This window comes from Tachypleus tridentatus, chromosome 8 (genome assembly GCF_004210375.1).
Source record: "Tachypleus tridentatus isolate NWPU-2018 chromosome 8, ASM421037v1, whole genome shotgun sequence".
Classification (NCBI taxonomy): domain Eukaryota; kingdom Metazoa; phylum Arthropoda; class Merostomata; order Xiphosura; family Limulidae; genus Tachypleus; species Tachypleus tridentatus.
In genome coordinates, this window is record NC_134832.1 from 72,005,604 (window position 1) to 72,027,726 (window position 22,123).

The 22,123-nt window shown below is 32.3% G+C and overlaps 1 protein-coding gene across 6 annotated transcripts in view; it reads right to left on the bottom strand.

Moving 5' to 3' along the window:
* Window positions 1–77: 77 nt before the first annotated feature.
* The window catches only part of LOC143222645 (axin-1-like), a 67,244-nt gene continuing 45,198 nt past the window's right edge, over window positions 78–22,123 (bottom strand). For all 6 annotated transcript variants that reach the window (XM_076449405.1, XM_076449409.1, XM_076449407.1 and 3 more), the window contains exons 5-12: window positions 21,949–22,089; window positions 19,760–20,158; window positions 18,695–19,032; window positions 17,607–17,711; window positions 17,149–17,433; window positions 15,951–16,049; window positions 7,802–7,993; window positions 78–3,236 (exon numbers count right to left, since the gene is read on the bottom strand). In XM_076449405.1, the coding sequence (XP_076305520.1) occupies window positions 3,110–3,236; window positions 7,802–7,993; window positions 15,951–16,049; window positions 17,149–17,433; window positions 17,607–17,711; window positions 18,695–19,032; window positions 19,760–20,158; window positions 21,949–22,089 (1,686 nt within the window). In that variant the 3' untranslated portion in view covers window positions 78–3,109. The remainder of the gene's footprint in view (window positions 3,237–7,801; window positions 7,994–15,950; window positions 16,050–17,148; window positions 17,434–17,606; window positions 17,712–18,694; window positions 19,033–19,759; window positions 20,159–21,948; window positions 22,090–22,123) is intronic.

Genomic DNA, 22,123 nt, shown 5'->3' on the forward strand with positions numbered 1-22,123 from the left:
TAATATACTGTATCCACAAACTATACATTTCAAAACACCAACATGTTGGTAGAGACAAACAAGGTATGGCTTTCAAATCATGGAACAAAAATTAATGGTTTATTTACAAGAAAATGATTACATGATATTCTTTATTAAAAAATATAATCTGCACAACACCAATGCAGCTCTGACAAATCTCAAAATCTTGGTAAAAACCAAGTTGCATATATATTACAGCAAGGATGTGTGTACACAATTACATGTACAGATAGTTTTAGAACAAGCAAAATGTATTTCACATTATAAAATCTAGTAGTAGCAAAAAACACAACAAAAAAAAAACACATAACTATTTACATACAAGCTGCCACAAATCCATTTCACAGTTTATCATTGTATGAGTTAATGATATATTATTACAAATTGTAGCATTTAAGGCCTCCATTAAGTCCCACAAAATGCAGTACTAATTACAAGCAAAATACTACCTCTTGTTTGGCAACACGTTACAATTTGCATAATTTTTGAACTTGATTTGGTCTGGCAAGAGTTTTAATAAATAATTTATTTAATACCATACATAAACTACAGCTAAAGACAAAAATTAACTTTAAATTAAAAATAAAGTCTGATTTCCTGCAATACTTCTATAAAACTTTTCCTATGCATTACTATCAGTTTATAAACCAGTTAGGTTTAACTTAAAAATTAGCAAGGAAAAACAACACAAAATGGCAATCTTCACAAAGAAATATTGCCAGAAAAATTTTTGCTATTAATGATACATTGATTAGTTTTATCAACAGAACTAAAACTTTTTACATAACCCTGTATTAATGAGTTCACTTTTCTTTTTCTTTTTTTCTTTTCTTTTTTATAAAAAAACATACCCAAAGAGCCAGAAAAAATATATATACCATGTTCTTAAAATAGTAATAACCTCAACATCAGCTTTGATTTTTTGGCACCATGTTATAGTAATGTACTTCATACTATGCGATAATTACATTCTTTATCCAAAAGGTTGATACTTCCATTGTAGATATACTCTAAAAAGGTTTAAACTACCATAAGCAACAAAACTGAATCTTTTAGTGTGATATTAGAACAAAAAACAGAAAGAACTAAATTTAACAACAGCAAGGTAATTATTTTGAACTTTGCATACAAGAGTGCAATTCCAGAATTGTAATTTCTGGATAACTGCAACTTTTAGTATATATGTAAGATAATAATTAACTGAAATGAAAGCAAATAAAAACTCCAAATGTAATCTTAAGATGCCCTCAAATTAGCATTACCAATCATTCAAGATTTCTGCTTTATTTAGAAATCACTAATAATGGGAAAAATTGGTTAAGATTAAATACTGAATATTCAGCTCCAGGGATCTAATCATATAGTAGATGTGGCACACTGCAGATGTGAGCTACCATTTCATTATAGTGCAGTTGATTTTTTCTTTTCTGAAAACTTAACAAGGATGTACACTTTTACATGAGTAAGCAGCCATTGCAGGCCTTTCTAAAGGAATGAGGCATATGGTAGTGTGAGGCAGTGTTTTAGGCCCCTGATCACCACCAATACAGTTGAGTGGATAGTGCATGCCATTACTGTCACTACCATGATCAACTGTTGCAAATAACTTCATAATAACTACCAGGTCTCCCACCATTTAAAACCAGGAAAAAATTCATTACTGTTTAAAAGCTAGTAAAACTATTATGCATGACATATATTATGTCACACATATATAATATTCTCAGTTAATTCATTGATGGGAATAATAGCTGATTAACCAATTAATTTAAACTATAAAAAAACAAAAAGAAAACAAGGATTTTTCTAGATAACTTAAGAAAATAAGATTTGAAAGACGGCTCTACTCTTTAATGTAAATGAATCTTGTAGGTTCTGAACGTTACGTTTCTGTTTTTCATACAGAACATTTTCTTTTCATGTGACATATGCTATACATTATATTAATCTTCACATTTCATATTTTCTTTACAACAGAAACCAGCATTGCTAAAAACCTACAATGTTGATTGTTGATGAGCATTTGAACAATTACAATACAATATACAGCACTTTCATCACACAGTAAGAAGCAACCTAAATGTTCATATCAGATGAATGAAACTAAATTGTTAAAACTGTTTGCACTATGCTAATGGAAATTAAACTCATCATATCTTTCAAAGAATCTCAGGACATATACTTTTAGCTTTACAAATAAAATATGATAGCAGCAAAATTTCAATAAAAAATAGAAGAAAAAATTAAATGTCTCTTCATATTTTCAACACTTTCTATAAGCAGGATAAACAAGACTTGAACTTTATAATAAAATTTGTACTCCATTTTTATGAACTTTTAAATGCATATTCAAATACAAGTTGAAAGAGAAATTAATACATATAGGTTCAAGATTACATTCAAACTATACAATATTGAACATCAGGCTATGGCACAAGTGATGAGTTAGCTGCAATGTACAAAACCAGGTAAGTCTGAAGTGAAATTCAATACTCCAACCCCGAAAAGCAACACCTAATTTAATAAATACATACAAAACACCTAAACATTCCAAAAGACAGAATCCCACTTCCAGTGACATATTCTTATTGATCATTTGCTGAAAATTGAAACTTACAATTTATATAAAAGAAAAACTTTTAGAAACATTAACAATAACAAGTTTCTATTTGAAAGATATTAACATATCATACTGACGCGTTTTTTTTCATGTGTTATCTTACAATTAAGACCACAAGAACTTAAAAGGAATACAACACAGATGATCAATGTTTCCACAATATGGACTTTGTAGAGTTTAAATTAAAATTTAAAAATGTATCATTTCTTCAGCAAGAATACATCTAATTACCTTTCTGTGAGTAAGATTGATCAAACAAATATTTTATGCAGAATTGGGCACGATATTTTGATACTGGTTTTGTAAAACATCAACAGTATTGAAAATAATAATAAAAACAGTTTAACAGCAACAGAAGCATCAGTAAGAATTTTTCTACATAATAAATTTCTTTTTCTCAAAAATTCAAATTCTTTAAAAAAGAACAAGCAGAATGTTTTCCAAATTTATACTAAAGTAAATGTTACTTCAGTCTACTGATTCAATAGTAGCAAAGATCTTCCCCTCCCAAAGAGGTAAAATTTCGTTGTCATCTGATATTTCTTCATTTATCACCCCAGTTCCAAATTCATTACATTCTTTCTTGAAAAAGTACCTGAGAACATAAAGTATAAATTATCCTTTTGGATGATAAATATTTCATGGGTACATAAAACTTCAATAACCAAGAATTGCATTCCTGTAATAAAATAAGTTTTGATTGTTAAGAAATGTTCAATAATGATCAGTAATAATGTACTGCAAAATATGTACATTATTAGTCAAAAAATGTTCTAATAATTTTGTCTGTTCCAACAGAAATTATGCTTGAAGAATTTTTACCTGTTACATTTAATTTAAAGCATAACAGAACATTTCTCCATTCCAGTTCAATCTTTCATTTAAATCCCAGACAAAATGAAAAAAAACTCCAACATTTTTTAAGTACTGGTAAGAATTCTGTATCATATTTGAGTAAACAAACATTTATGAAAAGATATTTTATATTAGCAAACTAATTTTGCACTTAAAATTATCTGCATTTAAATTTTATCAAAACTTACAAGTATAAAACATTAATATAACAACTAAACGTAATTTTTATTTCACATTCCACAAATTTATTTTTCAATCTAAATGATAAATTACTTGAGCTTTTTATACAGGTAAGAAGTGACAAGTGCAATAAACAGGATTAAATCTATTTTTTACTAGTCATGGCATAGTGGTTCATAGATGGCTCTGAGATCCCTAAACCAATTTGAGATCTAATTACAGTTTTAGACTAAGGAGGTCAAACTGTTTTGATTGATGTATTTGGCTATATATGCCCAATATCTCACAGATTAATTTACTCTAGTCTTGTCTAAATGAATTTCAAGTTAAGGGTAAGTTACTAGAGATCTTGATTAATAATAAAATTAACTTGGGTATATGAGCTCCCCATACTTGGTATTGCTGGTGCACAAAAATATAACTAATAAAATAGGGGAACAAAAGTCTCATAAAATAATAATCTACTCTAATCCTACCTCAAAGAATTTTAAGCACCATGGCTATTAAGGATTCCCTCTTGTTTTAATTTAGATCATTTTCAACTCAGGATTTTCAACAACAAAAAATCTGTTTGACTATAATAATGGTTAATGCTCAGCATATGTCAAACTTTTTAACTTTGACAAAATTTTGTTTCTTTGTAAGTTAATAAATTCTGACATGAGAAAATAAAAGTATTTAAAAATAATGCTATTAGAAACGTCTAAAATTAAATTTAAGGTTAAAATATATATGTCTCTCAAATCGAGTTAAAAAAGAAATTTGACTGTACATTGATATTTAATGTACATTACTCTGCAAAGATATTAGGACAAGAAATACTTCATCTCTCTTTCCATACCATTACAGAATGTAAATTTAAATACTATGGTAATGCTTCATTGATCCCTGTTGACAATTAAATGAGAGTGAGAATACTTATTCTTTAGAATTCCCATGTACTCATACCAAAGACATGTCATAAGGGTTCTAAATTAATAAACACACTGATCAAATATAGTGTCTGAAATAACTGTCATGGTACCCCATGCAGTATCTTAACTATATAGAAAGAAGCCAGGAAGAAGACAGCATATGGTGCCAGTATATGCTATAAGAAATCAATTTAATAACACTCCATAAATAAATTTTGATATAAACAGTGTTTAACACTATATATTAAGTTTTTTTTGCCGTGACAGAGCACAAAAACCATAGAGAATTGTCAGTAGAGCAGACAGTTTCCATAAAAGCTTTATGTGATGCTAGTTAAACTCTTTGACAAATTGCTAAAGCCTTGAAATTCTCCCAAAACCCTGTAAAGTACATTCTAGGTTGTAAGACCAAGACAAGTACATTTGAAAATAGAAAAGGAGCATATATAACACCTAAACTCAATGATACTGATATTAAGTATCCTCATTTATGAAACCTTCAGAACAGTAGGAAGACTGCACGAGATAAACAACCATATACTAAATGACAGAAAAGTGTCCAGATCTACAGTATCAAAAACTCAATGATAATGGAATATTTGGTCATGTAGCAATTAAAATACCTTAACTTCAATTTCCAAATATTGTCAATGAGCTGAAAGTTGTCCAGAAGTACAAAAACTGGACAAAAAGATGATTCAAAAAGAGCGTTATGATGGACAGATGAGTCCAACTTTAAAAAATATCTGGTTTGGTGGATACTTACATCAATGCATAGCACCTACCACAAAGCACAGGGGAGGCAGTGTGATTGTTTGGAGGTGTATCTGCTGAAGAGTAACAAGATATATTTGCAAACTTGATGGAATAATGGATCAGTGCAAGTACTATCACACTGACCCATCACAGTGTACCCAGTGGTTTGTATATTATTCTTAAAGGTTTCTATTACTATGAAAATAATGGTTCCAAACACTCATCCAACCTATGTGCAAGTTACTCAGCTAAGAAAGAATCTCTAAAACATTCAAATGATGCAATGGTCCACACAGAGCTTTGATCTCAACCCAATTGAGCAGATCTGGGATTTGATAGACCAAAAACTTTAAACATCAAAAGTTACTTCCATGAAACTTTATGGAAGAATATTAGAGACATTTGGAGTAAAACCCCAAAGGACACTTTGAATAAATATGTTGCAACAATACCTGAAAGAATGCAGTTATTAAAATGAAAGGGGAACACACAAATACTAACTGTTTGCTCTGTTGTACTAAAACATGAAGATTAATAAAATTTTGATATTCCACCTGTAATTTATCTTCTGTAGTTCTTACAAAGTAGCCTGAAAATTAACTTTTCACTTTGTCCTAACATTTTTGCACAGCACTATAAATAAATATTACATGAAATTACACTCAAAGAAACTCTTTTTGAAAAAGTTTTAAAGCCATAAACTTTACTTAAAATTAGTATTATAATTTAATTACCCAAATTCTATAATTTTTAGCCTTTCATAATCGAAACATTATATTTCTCTCTTGCAATACTTAAATTTCAGACCTATGTTGTGAAAGCTTACATTCATCACTGCCACTGTTCAGATTTTCTACTGAACCAAAAGAAGAAAGTGTTAAAGGCAGTATGAGCCTTAAATCATCACTGTCCTGTACATATGCTCATTTTTTACCTTTTTTTAGATAAACTTAATGTTCTATTATAACATACAATATTAAAATAATTAACATCTTACAAAATGCTGCTGATTAACTGGTGATTGTGCTTCAAAACAATGGAGAAAAAGATGGACATGTAATATATATTGGCTCAAGAAATGCTACAGAAGAATCTATTTTTGTAAGTTTGATCAGATTATATACAATCATCTATATGAATCTTTCCTTCTAATGCAATGTGTGTTTATATAATTTTCTAACAAGAAATTTTTGTACTGGCTATTTGGTTTTGAAAGTAACATTTTAAAAACTTCTGCTGAAAAGAACAAAATTATTAACTAAATTCAGTTAACCCTATACAAAATCATAACAAACAGAAACCTGAATATGAGAGATTTCCATAAGCTTTTCTAATAAGACTTCTTCCAGTCATACAGTAAATTGAAATTACTGGTCCTGTACAGTTTCATATTTATAAACATCTCTATTAACATACAATATCTAATCTTGTGTAAGCATATCATTCCAAAATAACTGTTTCTGCATGTATAAAAATACTGTCCAAGTAATAAAATTGCAATTATCATCATCCACCATTGTGGTTATTATATTTCAATCATTTAACTTTTCTTTGTTAAAAATTTATAAAGTTGACAGATATTCTAATACAGTCATATTCACATATCATACAAAATAAATACAGTAAAACATCAAAACAACATGCTACCATTAGTGGCAGGCCTTTTCTGTCTATTTTTGCTCCTAAGTAATTTATAAGCAAAATAAATCTTGTAGTAGAATAAACAACTAAGCATTCCAGATTAAGAGCAGTGTTTTTAGTCTCATTCTCTATATAGGCACCCAGTAAAGTGGGGGCAGTTAATCCTTCTTTTGCAGACAAAATAAGATATCATAATCTTTTATAATTATTTTCAATATTTTGTTAAAATAACTTTACTGTTATTCACAAAATTTGTAAGTATCTAAACTTTTATTTTCTTGAAGTATTTTCATTTATTTGTTCTTCCCTGTTTTAATAAAACTAACTAGAATTTAAGTATTTGTAAATGAAGAGTATTTAGTGATAGAAGAATAAATCTGTTGAAAAGGAAATAAGTTTTTATAACTGTGCATAATTATTTGCCTGTAAAGTGTACCAAATTCCAAAAATCCACTTTCAATTTTTATTTAATTAGGTCCAAACATAACGTAATAAATGTTTTTAAAGATTTAAAGTACAATCTCATTAGTCTGATGAATTCTAGTTTAAACCACTATTCCATTTACCTAACATTTTTACAGCATACACCAGAACACCACTTTACAGGTAATAAAATGACTACTGTATACACCAAAAACAAAATTGGTGGGGCTTAAAATTCAGAAATATAGTGCAATCAATAGAGGGCATTTGAATGCCCTTAATGTCGAGGTTTTATTGTATACACATTTACACTTAAAAAATCCAACTTCAAGTATTTATTTGTTTCTAAGTTACAAATGTCTCCATTCAGAAATGAAGTCAAACACCATACCTATAATTTCCTTTTTTACTAAGAAGACCTTTGAATTGTTTTAGTGTAACATTCTTTCCTGGAAGTTTTGTTCTGTAAGGCACAGATTCACCAGAAAAACAGTATCCAATAACAGTAACATCACCAGAGGATGTAGCATGTGAACCAGGAATGTAAGCTGTTGATGAGGTTTTCTTGCTTGACTTTCTTGTGCTACGATGAAACACTTTATAAGATTTTGTTTTACATATGTGCAACAAAGATGTTAGAGTCACCATCCATTTCTAAAACTCACGGGTTAAATCTATAAACAGTCTATTCAACAATTCACATCATTCATAAGCAATTACTATAAAACAAGACAAACACTTAATGGAATATTTCTTGACACAGATAATAAACTTTAACTGAAAACTCAATACCATTTAGCAATGGAGAGAAAAAAAACAATTATAAATTTTCGTCCAAACATCATACTATCAACATTTTTATTAGAATTAATACTAATATAGAAACACTTGTAACAACGACACACGCAAAAGAGTTACTTTATATAATAGATTCAAAATTCTTCTTTCTTAAGGTTGGATGACTGGTTGTGGTTGGTTGTTTTGGTGTTTTATGGCACAAAGCAGCTAGGCTATCTGCACCAAACATTCAGTAAAAAGTTAAAGTAAATTTAATAAAACTCAAAAAATGAAATTAAGGTAAAACAAAGTTTATTTTTTGAATTAAAAAATATATAAATAGCATAAAATCAACGTTTATATCTAGTCTACAGCATTAAGAGAAAAACTACAGTGATACAAGTTGTAAAAGACTTTCTGTAGCATAACTGTAATTATCATAACTTAGCAAGAAGACTAACAGGTAAGTACAAAAACCACTGTAGGTCACCTGAAGTTGGCCTTTCCAGTCCTGATTCCCAGTTATTTGACATTATGGTCGTTTTCAAAAAGTAAAGTAATAAAAGTTTTAAAGACTTGTAGCAGAATTTGAATAACTCACCAGGATGACTAATGGGTAGTTCAAACAGCAGCATTAGTTACCCAAAGTTAGCCTTTCCAGTCCTGGTTTCAAGTTATTTGACATTACAGCCATTTTCTAATTTCAAATCGAACAAGATTGACTGTAATTCTTAAAAGGAAATCACATTAAAAAATGTCTAAAGTATAAATTAAAAACCTTAAATGACATTAAAAAGATTAATGACCTTTAAAAAAACTAAAAACATTACCGAGGTGGACAGTGTCACCATCACCAATAACACTGTTTAACATTGTGGAGAAACCTTGAACAGAACATGTTTAAAGTGGTGCCATTGATGAGAGTCATAACAATGTAAAGACAGTAAAATATGGCTTATTGTGACCTAAGTGTTATGCAGACTACACATTGGTACATCATATCAAGATTAAAAAAAAAATGCAATGAGCTAAAAAACTGTGACCAATGTGTAGTCTAGTTAGAACAACTTCCTCTTTCCGATCCTTACAAAAGAAAGACGGCCAGAGTCCAAAACAGGGTTTTATTTGAAAAAGCTTGTTTTCACATTGTTCACTCCAAGTCGACTGCCAGCTGGTACAGGGCCGAGTCTCGAATCCAGGACCATAGTTCACATATGGAACAGGTACAGCGATGATAATGCCTGAGCTGCAGTGTTGGCGAGCTAGTTCCTATGAATACCAACATAGACCAGTATCCAGAAAAACTGGATAGAAGTAGAGGTTAAAGAGATGTGGACCAGTTAGTTTTCAATATCAGCAAGAACAGGGTGTGAACTAACGTGAAGCGATTCCATGGCCAGCGGAGAACTAAGCGAGTCAATATAAATAGTCCAGTTTGAGTACTGCTCAGCTTCTATGCAGTCCAGGGCAAGAGAAACAGCATACAGTTCAGCAGTGAACACAGAAGCTGGAGAGGGGATACTGCATGCAATCACCCAATCACAACAACCTATGGCAGAGCCAACACAGCCACCTGATTTTGAACCATAGGTATAAACAGGAATGGAAGGATGGTTTGAAATATCTTCAGCAAAAAACAGAGTATTTCCAATTAGGAGTGTCTGATTTTCTCAAATGATTTAAAGATAGGTCACAATTGGGGACTGTAAAACGTCATAGTGGGGTGGGCTGACCAGAGGATACAGCCATGTTACCCAAGGACAGACCCAATTCATCCAACTGCACCTGGATATGAAGACCAAAAGGTGCAATGGCAGATCGTCTGTTATGAAATAGTATGGCCCACCAAGGAAGAAAAACACAACCCCAGGTGGGATGCTTTGGTAAGGAATGAAGTTTCAAAGCATAAAGTGAAGACAGTTGCAAATGGCAGAGATGCAAAGAAGATTCACGAGATTTTATGTATAAGCTCTGAAATGGAGAAGTGCTGAAAGCCCAGGTGCAAGAACTGAAGTCCCTGATGATGAACGTGTTCCAGCATCTTTAAGACCATTGTCCTAGCAGAGCCATAGACCAGTGATCCATAGTCAAGTTTTGATCAAATAAGATCATGATATATCTTTAGCATAGAACATTGACCAGCTCCCCAAGTGGTGGAAGTTGGAGGATGTTCAGTGCTCTTGTATATTTAACTTGTAGCTCCTTGATATGTAGTATAAAGGTCAGCTTACAGTCAAAGCCCCAAAAACTTTGTCTCAGGGACAACAGGCATAACAGCTTAGCCAATACGGTGTGTTCAGGATCAGGATGAATATCCTGTTGGTAGCAAAAGTTCATGCAAACGGATTTAGAGGGAGAGAAGTTAAAACTGTTTGCTGTGGTCCACTTCACTGAATGATTGAAGACAGTCTGTAGCTGCCACTCAATATACCTCAAGTTCAACGACTGACACGAGATGTGAAAGTCATCAACATGAAGCCTGTTTGCAACAGTGTTCAGTGATGGTATTAATTTTTATACTGAAATGTGCGACACTCAAAACACAGCCCTGAGGGACTCCAAGTTCTTGTAGAAACGAACAGGAAAGTGTCAAACCCACACAAACTTGGAATCTCCTGTCCCTGAAAAAAAATTTTAATAAAAATGGGCAAATGGCCACGTAACCCATATATATGAAGGTCTCGCAAAATACCATACCTCCTTGTTGTATCATAAGCCTTCTCAATGTAAAGAATATTGATACAAGATGTTGTCATTTAAGAAAGGCATCTCTGCTTGACGTTTCAAGTAGAATCAGGTGGTTCATGGTGGAGTACTGTTGTCAGAACACACACTGGGTGGAAAAGAGGAGATTGTTTGATTTGAGAAACCAAACAAGATGAGCATTAATCATTCTCTCTAAAGTCTTACAGAGACAACTTGTCAAAGCAATTGGATGGTAGTTTGAAGGAATCTTAGGATCCTTCCCAGGCTTAGACAAAAATGGGACAATAGCCTGGTGCCAGGCATCAGGAAAAACATTCTCCTGCCAGATCCAGTTAAAAACATATCAGAAGAATAGTAAGAGAAGCAGGAGATAGATGGCACAGCATTTCATAATGTATATCATCAGGTCCAACTGATGTACTGCCAGACCAATGAAGGGCCAGTTTGAGTTCCACCAGTGTAAAGGGACGATTATAGTCATAGAGACAATCAGCTTGAAAGGAAAGGGGTAATCACTCTGCTCAAGTCTTGATGGCTAAGAAGATGGAGAAAGAAGAAGGAGTGCTAGATACCTAGCAAAAGCTTTCACCTAGAGTACTGGCAATGCTCTGGGCAGGATAAAATTATATTGCCCACTTACCTTTCGAGTCTCGTTTCATATGACTTTGGAACTGGTGGTAGAAGATATGCTGGTTGTGAACTTAATCCAACATTCCTTCTGGCTTTGATATCTTACTCACCAAGCACGTGCACAAGTCTGCTGGAAAGCAATGCAGTTCAAGAGTGTGGGATATCTACAGAAAGTATCCCAAACTCGTTTTTAAGTCTTCCATGCCATGCGGCAGGCAGGATTCCACCATGGACAAGGATAATGTTGAAAACTTGTCGAAGCCTTAGGAATACATTGTGCAGCTGCCTGTATAAGTTACTTCTGCCACACATTCATCTTTTGATGGCTTACAGATGATGGCAGGATCAAGTTCTGTGAGAGCAGTGAAAGAGGGCCAATTTGCATGATCCAGCCTCCACCGTGGTACACGGGTCAGGTGGTATCGACCACAGCCAGTCTCTCTCAAAATTATAGGAAAATGATCACTGCCTTATGGATTATTGTCAGCCCCCCATGAAAAATAGGAGAATAGTGAAGGGGAGCAAATTGAGAGATCAATATCAGTAAAGGATTGACTAGGTGCATGAAAATAAGTAGAAGAACCAGTATTGAAAAGAGAAAGGTTATGATCAGAGCACATGCTCTACAGAGCAACACCTCCTATCTATATCAGCACTTCCCCAGAAGGGATGATGTCCATTAAAGACCCCCAAGATTAAAAAAGGAGACAACAACTGTTCAGAGCATCAAGGTCTGATTAATCATATGTTTCTCCAGGCAACAGGTAGTGAAGGCTACGGCCTCCAAGGGTGTGTTGAGTGGCAAAGACAGGGTGGGCACATGCTGATCAACCAACAGTGCTACCCCTCCTTGCATTCATCCATCACACAGCCTGCCATTTCTGTACAAAGAAAACCACCGAAAGGTGACTTTATTGGCAGGTGTCAGAAATGTTTCCTATTAGGAAAGACATACATGATGGTAGGAAGCAATCAGTGTTTTGATGTCATCCAGATTAGAACGTAAACCTCGAAAATTCCATTGTATCAAGGTGGCCATTTTTACTTATGTGTAGGCAAATTTGGTGGAGAGCCTTTCTGTTTACGGCTATCTCTTTTTTTTTTTTTACTGTCTTTATTTGAGGGAGGTCTATTGATCTCCATGGATCCTGCCCTGGATCGATAGAGCAGGTCTTGGCTGTTAGAAGAGGATTCCAGTGAACGAGGACGTGAACGAATGATTATTTTGCATCTTGAGGCAGGAGAAGATGTACCTAAGATAATGCCTGTACCCAGAACCAAAGGAAGTGGATCTTGGAGTTTGCTGGAATGTATGTTAAGGATAGAGATGAATGTTGAAGTTGATTCATCAACTTTAACCTTGGAGGTTAAAAGACTTTTCAATTGGTTTAAGAATGATTCCTTTGGATGCACAGAGAGATCTATCTCCACTCTCACTGTAGTAGGGGAATGAAGTGCAGTAGCACATGTCTGAGATGAAGTGGTGGACAGCAATTGTCAAGCCTCAGGATAAGTAATGTTATGAATAATTTTCAAATGCTGTACCTCTTTTTCTTCCAACCATTTAGGGCAAGAACAAAAGAAGAATGGGTGAGAGCCATTGCAATTGACACAATGAGGGTCCGTTTCACACTCATAGGCATCATGGTCCTTGCCACTGCAATGAGTACACATTAAGGAACCACGACATGATGTCTTCAAGTGACCAAACCACTGACACTGGAAACATCGAAGAAAGTTTGGAGTGTATGGCCGTACCCTGAAATTGAGATCACCTGCCTTGATGGTGGCAGGTGGATGTGGTGATGTAAATGTCAGAATGAGGATATTGATCGGCATGGTAATTCCATCTTTTTCGAGTGGAGATATGCCTCACTGCAGAAAATCCTTGAGTGGAGAAATCAGGAAGAATCTCCAACTCAGGAATGTTCTTCAAATCCCTCTCAATAATAACTCCTCGTGATGAATTCAAATTAGCTTGAGGTTTAACCTCAATAGATATATCCCCAATTGCCCTTGAATGCAAGAGGAGTTCACTGTGCTGAGATGTGGATGTTTCCACCAATATGTCACCAGATCGAAGCTTCTTTACTGACAGTAAGTCCCTCTAGTCCCTTCTGAATGAAAAAGGGAGACATCTGCTCTACAGGTTTGTCTGAAAAAGATTGTAGGATAAGAAAACAAGGTACAACAAGTGTTACAAATGATGAATATAACTGGTCAGAATCTTCAACACGTGGTCATTTACCTATGGACTGTTTTTTCACTGTTTTACTTAAGTTTCTACTTGGAGGATCCACAATAAAAAAAAAGGAAATATTGGTGCCCACTGACCCCACCCATTATGGAGCCCTATAAGGGGATGCACTACAATGTCAAACAATGACACTGCAGCAACACCAGGATCAGATACATGTTCACAACACCTGTTGAGAACATCCAACACTGGTACTTTGTTAACCCTAGCCCAAGTGGACCAGTTGATTGATCCAGGGAAGGGGGGGGGCACCCCAAGGCTGCCCATCTACAGGAATTCAAGGCCAAAGTGGTGTGTTAGGTTTGAACCCCTCAACCTTCAGGATCCTCTCCTCCCCTTCACGGGTCACCACTCACGGCAAACATGTGGGTGGATGTTTAGATCCCAGAGGAGATAAACTGAAAGAACAGAACCTTCCCTGGGAGGTCCCCCTCACCATGTACAGGAATCCACATGGAAGGGATGTTTGGATGAAAGCAAATAATAGAGCTAAACATGCTTAAGCAGTATGATATGAAAGAATTAGGCTACTAGAAAACACCCTTCATGTTGCACTACAACAGTTTATGTTCACAGAAATTCAACCTTTTGCATACAAGATAAAAAAAGTTTCAGTTACTCTCAGTAAGTTTTTTAGATTCAAAAATGAGGCAAAAACAGTGCATATCTAAATTCAAGCAAGTGAAATTTGCGAGAAATATGAAAGTTAAAACTTTTAAAATATGAATTTTCAAGAATTTAGCTTTTCCTCGTTTTAAGCACTATTAAGTCAGAAAAATCAATATTTTACTTAAATAACAATTGAAATATGAATTATGACAGTATAATGGTATACAAAATTGGCTGTGTCTATATATGTCATATGAATAAAATATGCATCTGTTACTATACAAGTTTTTCTTCCAGATAATCAAGGGAAATTAACCTCAAATAAGATTCTTGGGTAATTTGGGTTATCTTGTCATTATAAATTTTGGTCCTAGTGTGTGTAATATTTAATTATTAGTTAGATGTGTATAAAATTTGGGGGTTAAAGTGTGCATTTCATGATTCTTTGAGTTACTTTTAAAATAGAAATTATAAATATGTTATTATCTATGTATGTCAATAAACTTGGTATTAAAGTATAGTTTACATTTCAATTTTTAACATAACACAAAATATTTATTGTTAAGGGATATGTTTAAAAATGTTCTCAATTTCTACTTCTCTGTATGATGTGCCACTTCTTAACTCCAAATTACTCATTTCAAATATTCTTTACAGTTCTGTTTGAGTTTTTGAGTTTTAATATAAATCATACCCTTTTATAGTATATATTATACATACATTGTATAAATATATAAGAATTCCATAAAGTAGTAACAATAACCCTAGCAAAGATAAGAGTTGACTTTTATTTAAAGTTCCAGTGCAAAAAGCACAAGACCCAAATTTGTAAGTACTAAATTTCTTTTATAAACTATTAATATTAACTAAAATGTAAAAAAGTAGAAAATTATTAAATTAGATAAGGAAACTAAATTAAAAAGATTAAGAATAAATCATTTGCAAAATATGCATACAAGCTGCTTTTTATTAATGTTGTTTAGCATAATATTGTAGCTTGAGTTGTGCTCTTGCCATGTGATTTTGCTTTATTATACTATTTTAGTAGTTAAAAACAGTTCAAAAGAACAGTAATATCAAACAAAAGCATATGTGAAAAGGCCTAAAAATGCTATGATAAATTACTGTAATTGTATGTCAAAGTCACTCTAGAAAAAAGAAAGCAATTTCCATTTGATTAGAAATTTTTCAACTTTTACTACAAAAGATTTCATTACAATTAGTATTAGGGTAAATAAAATAAGAGAAAGTATAAAGTTTCACTGGGAGGTTTGGAAGTTGTAGGGCTTATGAGAAAAAAAAACTTTTATTATTAACATGAAAATCACTTTCCAGATTCAGGCTGAATCCATAAATATTAAAAAAAAAATACTTGAAAAAAAATCGATTTTCTGTGTATAACAGACTGAGTTTACTTAAATCTCAGACTTTTGTGAAGATATACCTACTGTATTCAGAATTATAGTAAACCTTAATTCACCAATGTATTGGTTATTCTAGTTGACTGACCCCATGACTGACTGTCTACATATGGAAACTTTTTTTTTTAATCATAGCAAACCTGTGGGCAGTAGACTCATCCATGGTTTCAATGTTCTTTGCAGAAATCTTTCCCCTACTTGAGTCCATATGAACTTGTTTGTCTTTTGAAGAGCTTGTTCTGTTTGAAAAACATTACATCAAACCATAGAAATCTCTTGAAATTTCTTATACAAGTTATATTTATACTGAGAAGACTTAATTACCTGAAAATAAATTTTTCATCTCTTTCAAAGCCAAAAAAATTAATTAGCATCCACAACAGATTGTAATATTTCAGTTAAATTTTATACATTTTGTAGGAAATGCATCTGTAGGTGAGGAATACTAACTTTGAATTATATTTGTCATAAGACATTAGTGTTAGGCCTACTATATACTGTAACACTACATTCTTTACTCACTCCCTTATGGTTTTTCATTAAAGAAAAGTGTGTATAATAGCATTTCAACAATTATGACCATTGCTGATTGATATGTTTCACTTAGGCTAGTACTCGTGAAGTCAATTAGGACACAACAAAGACTAGTGGTTGAAATATAACTTATATAAATCATTTTGTTTCAAAACTGAGGTGAGAAAACTTTTACTAGGCTAGAAAAACGTGATTATAATTACTAATATTTCAACTACAACTTGCTGCCATATCCCTTGCATAACTCATTTTAATACTGATGTATAATGACAAGCATAAATTAAATATGATTTTCCTTCACAAACGTTTAAAAGGCATTCTAATCATCACAATTGTTTATGTAACAAAAATGGTTTAAATAAATAATGTTATGAGCACTACTGTGATTTTAGTGTTCTATACAGCCTGATGAGCACTGTATTGAGTAAAACATATTGACAATAGATATGGAAGACATAGCACAGTTTAAATATTACTTATACACTCTTGCTCTTGAAACGTTCTAAGGGACTGAATGTAGTGTTAGAAAATACAACAGGATTCATACAAACGTTTTATGGCAAAGATAATATTTTATTATTATTATTATTTGACAGTTTATAAAAGTTTTTCATACCAAAGTAATACTGAATTTGAGTTGATATGTAAAACATTAAATCCACTATCTTTTATGGTACCAATTTTTAGTTAAAAGTAAGACTATGCACACTTGTAACACTAATAATACAACATACAAGCAAATAATTGTTTTTCATGTAATTTCTCAACAAAATTGAATATTCTTCATCATAAAATTAGACTTACTTTGTTTTACTAGATTTAAAACGTGCTTCATCTTCTAGCCTTCTTTTAGCTTCTAGAAGCTGTGTGGCTGTGTCAGGTTGAGGAAGGATTGGCATAGACAGATCCAGAGCAATAGGCTGGGTGGGTTGTAGACCCCAGTGACATGGATGAGTTGTAGCATGTAGATGAGATTTTGAATAATTTCCATTGGTTTGTAAAGGGAGAGGAACGGGCCAGGGAATGGAACCTCCTCGCTCCAGGAAGCCTGAACGTGAAGTATTGTAAGCCAGTGGCTTCTTGGAGTGACTGAAAAATAAAGTATCAGAACTATAACATCATAAAAAACAATACAGTGATACATATAACAATCAGATAGCATAAAAAGATTTATCAGAATATATCACGAGTAACAACATACATTTTTTTGTAGCTTAAGAAATATTGTACTTAATTGTTATTTAATACAACTGTATTTTTACCTTTGCCGGCCTAGTACTGGTGACGTTGAAGATAAAGATGATCGTCCTGACTTTTTATGTCTTGTTGATGATTCTTTCTCATTGTCCATCATCCAATGAAACACCCTTATTAAAATGCATATATTAATTACCATGTAGAAAGTCTTCCAGCCTCTTACCCTTATGATAACCATAACTATGTTATTAAAAGTAAATATAATTTTTCTCAACTCCTGTTCTTCATAGTTTACAAATCTGTGTACACTCCTCCATAAAATGTGAAATTTCCTTAGAATCAGATGGAAATGTTATGAAAGCTATTAGTTTATGATTCTTCAGATAAAAACATTACAATAAACTTCTGTATACCAAATTACTTTAAAAATTAAATTTCTTATTGTAAAAAAATTTACTATCAAGAAATATTAATTTACACACCATGCAAGAGCTCATTATATAGCAATTTTTAATAGTTCCTATTCTAACTAAACCTTTTAACTCCTTCCAAAATTTCAAAAAACTAATTAAAATTTGAAGACCCTAGACCTTGATAGGCACAACAAAAGTTTAGGATTTGTTTAGTTTCTCAGGTTTGATTCAACCAAATTATTAGAAAATTAGCATTACTTTTTAAGAATCCATTCAAAACCAAATATATTTTAGATTTTGGATATTCCCCAAGTTTGAGTACCTGTTTGAGAATGAAAGGGGTATTAACAGGATATCAATACTAGATCCATATATTTATAAAAAAATAACCTTTACAGGATCATTCAAAGGTAGATACAGTATCTAAGTTGAGATTTTAAAATATTGATACTGAGATCCCTTGCAAGCTCTTATGATTGGCTGCATCAATTTATCTTAAAATTAACAAAAATACATAAACGATCATTCAAAGCTAATGTGCAAAATATGTTTTACATAATTATTTCCTGTTAATTTTGATTGAAAATTTACTGGTTATATATATTTTCAAGCTGCAAGTTAGGTTAAACAACTAAGCTGTACTTTTAAGACCCAGTTGATACCTAAATAGTTCTGAAAAATATTTAAAAATACATTGAAGATAAAATGAACTGCTAGGAAATATAAAATATAACATTTACTTTTCACTAGAAGGCAGGGTAGATGGAATTGGATCACAGGCCACACTAACACCACTATCAATACAACTGCTACTTGAGTCTGTGGCTGACAACTTCTTGCAACTCGATCTCCGAGACATTTCCTTGAAATGCCTGTTTTGCTGATGGTCAACAGAAGAAATACTAAACTGTTCTGGTGCTGTTCCAACCCCTCGAGACATTCCCAAAGGTGAACCAGTCGCTGGATGATAATAGAGATGTTTATATGTATGGAAGGGAGGAGTAGGATAGTTTGCAAGTTCGTTATCTGGAGTGAAATCATGAACTGTTCCACTATCACTTGAAAAAGTATCTCGATCCTATAGGATACAAAAGTTTTATAACAATTTGTAAAAAGGACTACCAATAAACATCAGTTTTACATAACTTTGTTATATAATTTTTGGATTTAGCATCTAAATAAACTTCTTAGCACTTAACACATAATAAAAATAAATTCTAAGTACTTTTTTTTTTAGGTTAAGAATTTCTAATCTCCATAACTGTATACATTACATTACTTATCTTGTGGCTTATCTCTTTAATAATTTGTAAACTACATTGTTGTTCTTTTAACCTACACATTTCCTTGCAAAACAACAAATATACTGTTACATAACAACTAGTTTTCTAATATCATACATTTTAAAAACGTATGAAAGTAAGTAAGAATGTATAACAATACATCATCCATGTTATATTTGCTAAATCAAGTCTTTTTGCCTAATTCCAGGGTTAGTCTGTTCAGGATACAGCACTCACTAATGGTTGAAACACTATTTTGTATTACCAACTCACACAAACAACAAATTATTGAACTAGTTTAAGTTGATTTAATGAAGCATAATTTTATCATTTTATATGAGTCATTTACCAGTCAAAATTATTTAACATTAATTAACTTTTACTTATCATTTGAAAAATTTATGAACCACCAAGTTTCTCTCACTGTTTAGAAGAATGATCAAGTAACCACAGCATCAACAGAAGATATATTTGTACATAACTGTAAAACAGTAAAATTTATTCTAATAAAACACTACATACTCTTCTTAAGTGATCAAAGTTGTGGTAAGAACGAATAGACTGGTAAGGGCTGACATATGCTCCTCCTAAACTTGAAGTGGACAGCCTCATTGACATGAATGGATTAATGCCTGATGTTCCAGCTATTCCAGACCTTCGTCTCTCAAGCTGAGGTGAAAGTGGTCTCAGTGGAGGAGAAAATAGACCTGGCGATCTGCTTGGAGTATGATGAGCAGAATCATTCCACACTCTAGAAACATGCTGGTCTAAAATTGATTGATCGTTTTCTTCCGTAACTGTCTGCTTTTCTTTCATGGCTGCTGTTATAAGTTGTGATGGAAGACTTGCAAACCTGCTCGCTGAGCTCTTCATATTGCTATCACAGGACCATAATGCTGTTTTTTCTTCATCTACCTGTAACTGATGTCAAACCTTTCATTCTTTAGTTACTTTCTTAAAAGGTTTTTTGATCAAGACTGCTTAAGAATACTGAAAAATGTTTGTTATTCCATATATTTCATAATAATAATAAATTATTTATTAGATCATTGAAAAATGTGAAATAATTATACTATAAAAGCTGCAATGTTAAAATAGCTTATTCACTTTCAATAAAGCATAAATTAATCACTAACATGTTCACAAAAATTAAGAGTCTGATGTAAACATCTATAAACATGAATTGCATGTAGGAATTTAATCAAAACCAACTCCAAGAGAAAATGGTGCTTTTCAGTTTACATTACAACTGGAAATAATATTTATTTATTGCTTTTGCAACTAAACCACCATTCTCAGGAATGAAGAAAAACACAAATTAACTCTTTCAACATGGGTTCAGTCCCTGGGACTGACCTTATAACCATTCTGTGTTTGTTATAGCTTTCATGCTAGTACTTTTAAAGTAGAAAGTGTTATACAGATTATCATTAAACATTATGAGGCTTCAAAATAAAAAAATATATCACTGTTTTTTTAGGTTTTAAGGATTGTTAATTAATGTTTTCTTTCTCATGCCTTTCATATTTTTCCATGTTGTTTATCTGAGTGTCCGACACTCAGTTACACAACCCCTTTCAAACATGTGGTCAGCTTCCGGTCAGTTACCTTTTTCTTTGTGAACCTGACGATGACCGAAGAAGGTCGAAACGTTGTTCGCTCTTGTATGTAAAATATTTTCTCAACCCAAACGAGCCGTTTTTGCATATAAATGACCTTTAGTTTTTACAAAGTGACCAATCTTGACTGTGTTTTAATGGACTGGTATTTGCTAAAATACACTCACATTTCAATTATTATGAATGACATATGCATATCTATTACTACTATTTATAAACAAGTTCTTGACTTATTTTTCTTAAAACATAGAACAGTAAATAAAGAAATAAAGTAAATAATTATCTTTTCTAGTTACAATCTTTGGTGCTTGTCTTAGCTTGCTAAACTTTAAGGAATTTTACTGTTGAGGACATGAAACGAAATAATTTTTTTTAGGTTTAATACATATGTATATTTGAATAACTGACAATTGTAAGTTATTTCATTGATATCTTAGAATTTCATTATGATTTACCATGTTTAATAACTAAGCTATATTTGTATCTAAAAAAAAAAAATGGGATCTTGAATACACTAAAGCCTCAACTTACCAGCATGAAGGTGTCTAAAAAGAAAATTTTTATATTTAAAAATGGCTAAGAAAATCACTAAGGGGATATTCTGAGCTTCTGATTGGTTACTCACATCACATATAGAAGTAAGTGTATAGAAGAGATTGTTTCCAAAAATGGAAAGAGGTGAGTGGGAGGCTACTGTCCAATTCCTTAATTACAGTAATGCATTCCAGCTTGTAAGTATTGGTAATTTTATGTTCCTAATTCACACAAAACAACAGACTGTATTTTAACATCACAAACATCAAATCTGAACCACTGCTCCATTCAACATACCATGTGACACACACACACAAATGGTGCTTAATATTTACTTTTAAATTAAAAATTAAATATGTAATACGAAAAGTTTAATTATAATTTACAGTTTGATACCAAACTTGTGGAGATAAATTCATAAAATAGTAGTTCAATAAAATTCTAAATGCAAATCAACAAACATGATGTCTTTTGACCAATTATCCATCTGGAAAGAGTTAAATACACAATTCTGTAAAAAATATGCTTAAATTTTAAAACAACTGAAAAAATCTATACCTCTAATTTTTGTAAAGCTTCTTCAATTTTTTCCTGAGCTTCCCTCTCTTTTTTTACTTGTAACAATTTTTGTGTTAAAATTGCTGCAAATTCTTCTTCATGCATTGGATTCATATATTCTTTTGGAGGTCGCTGGGTGCGCTAGGTGGTTGTAGAAAAAATAAAACACAGTCCT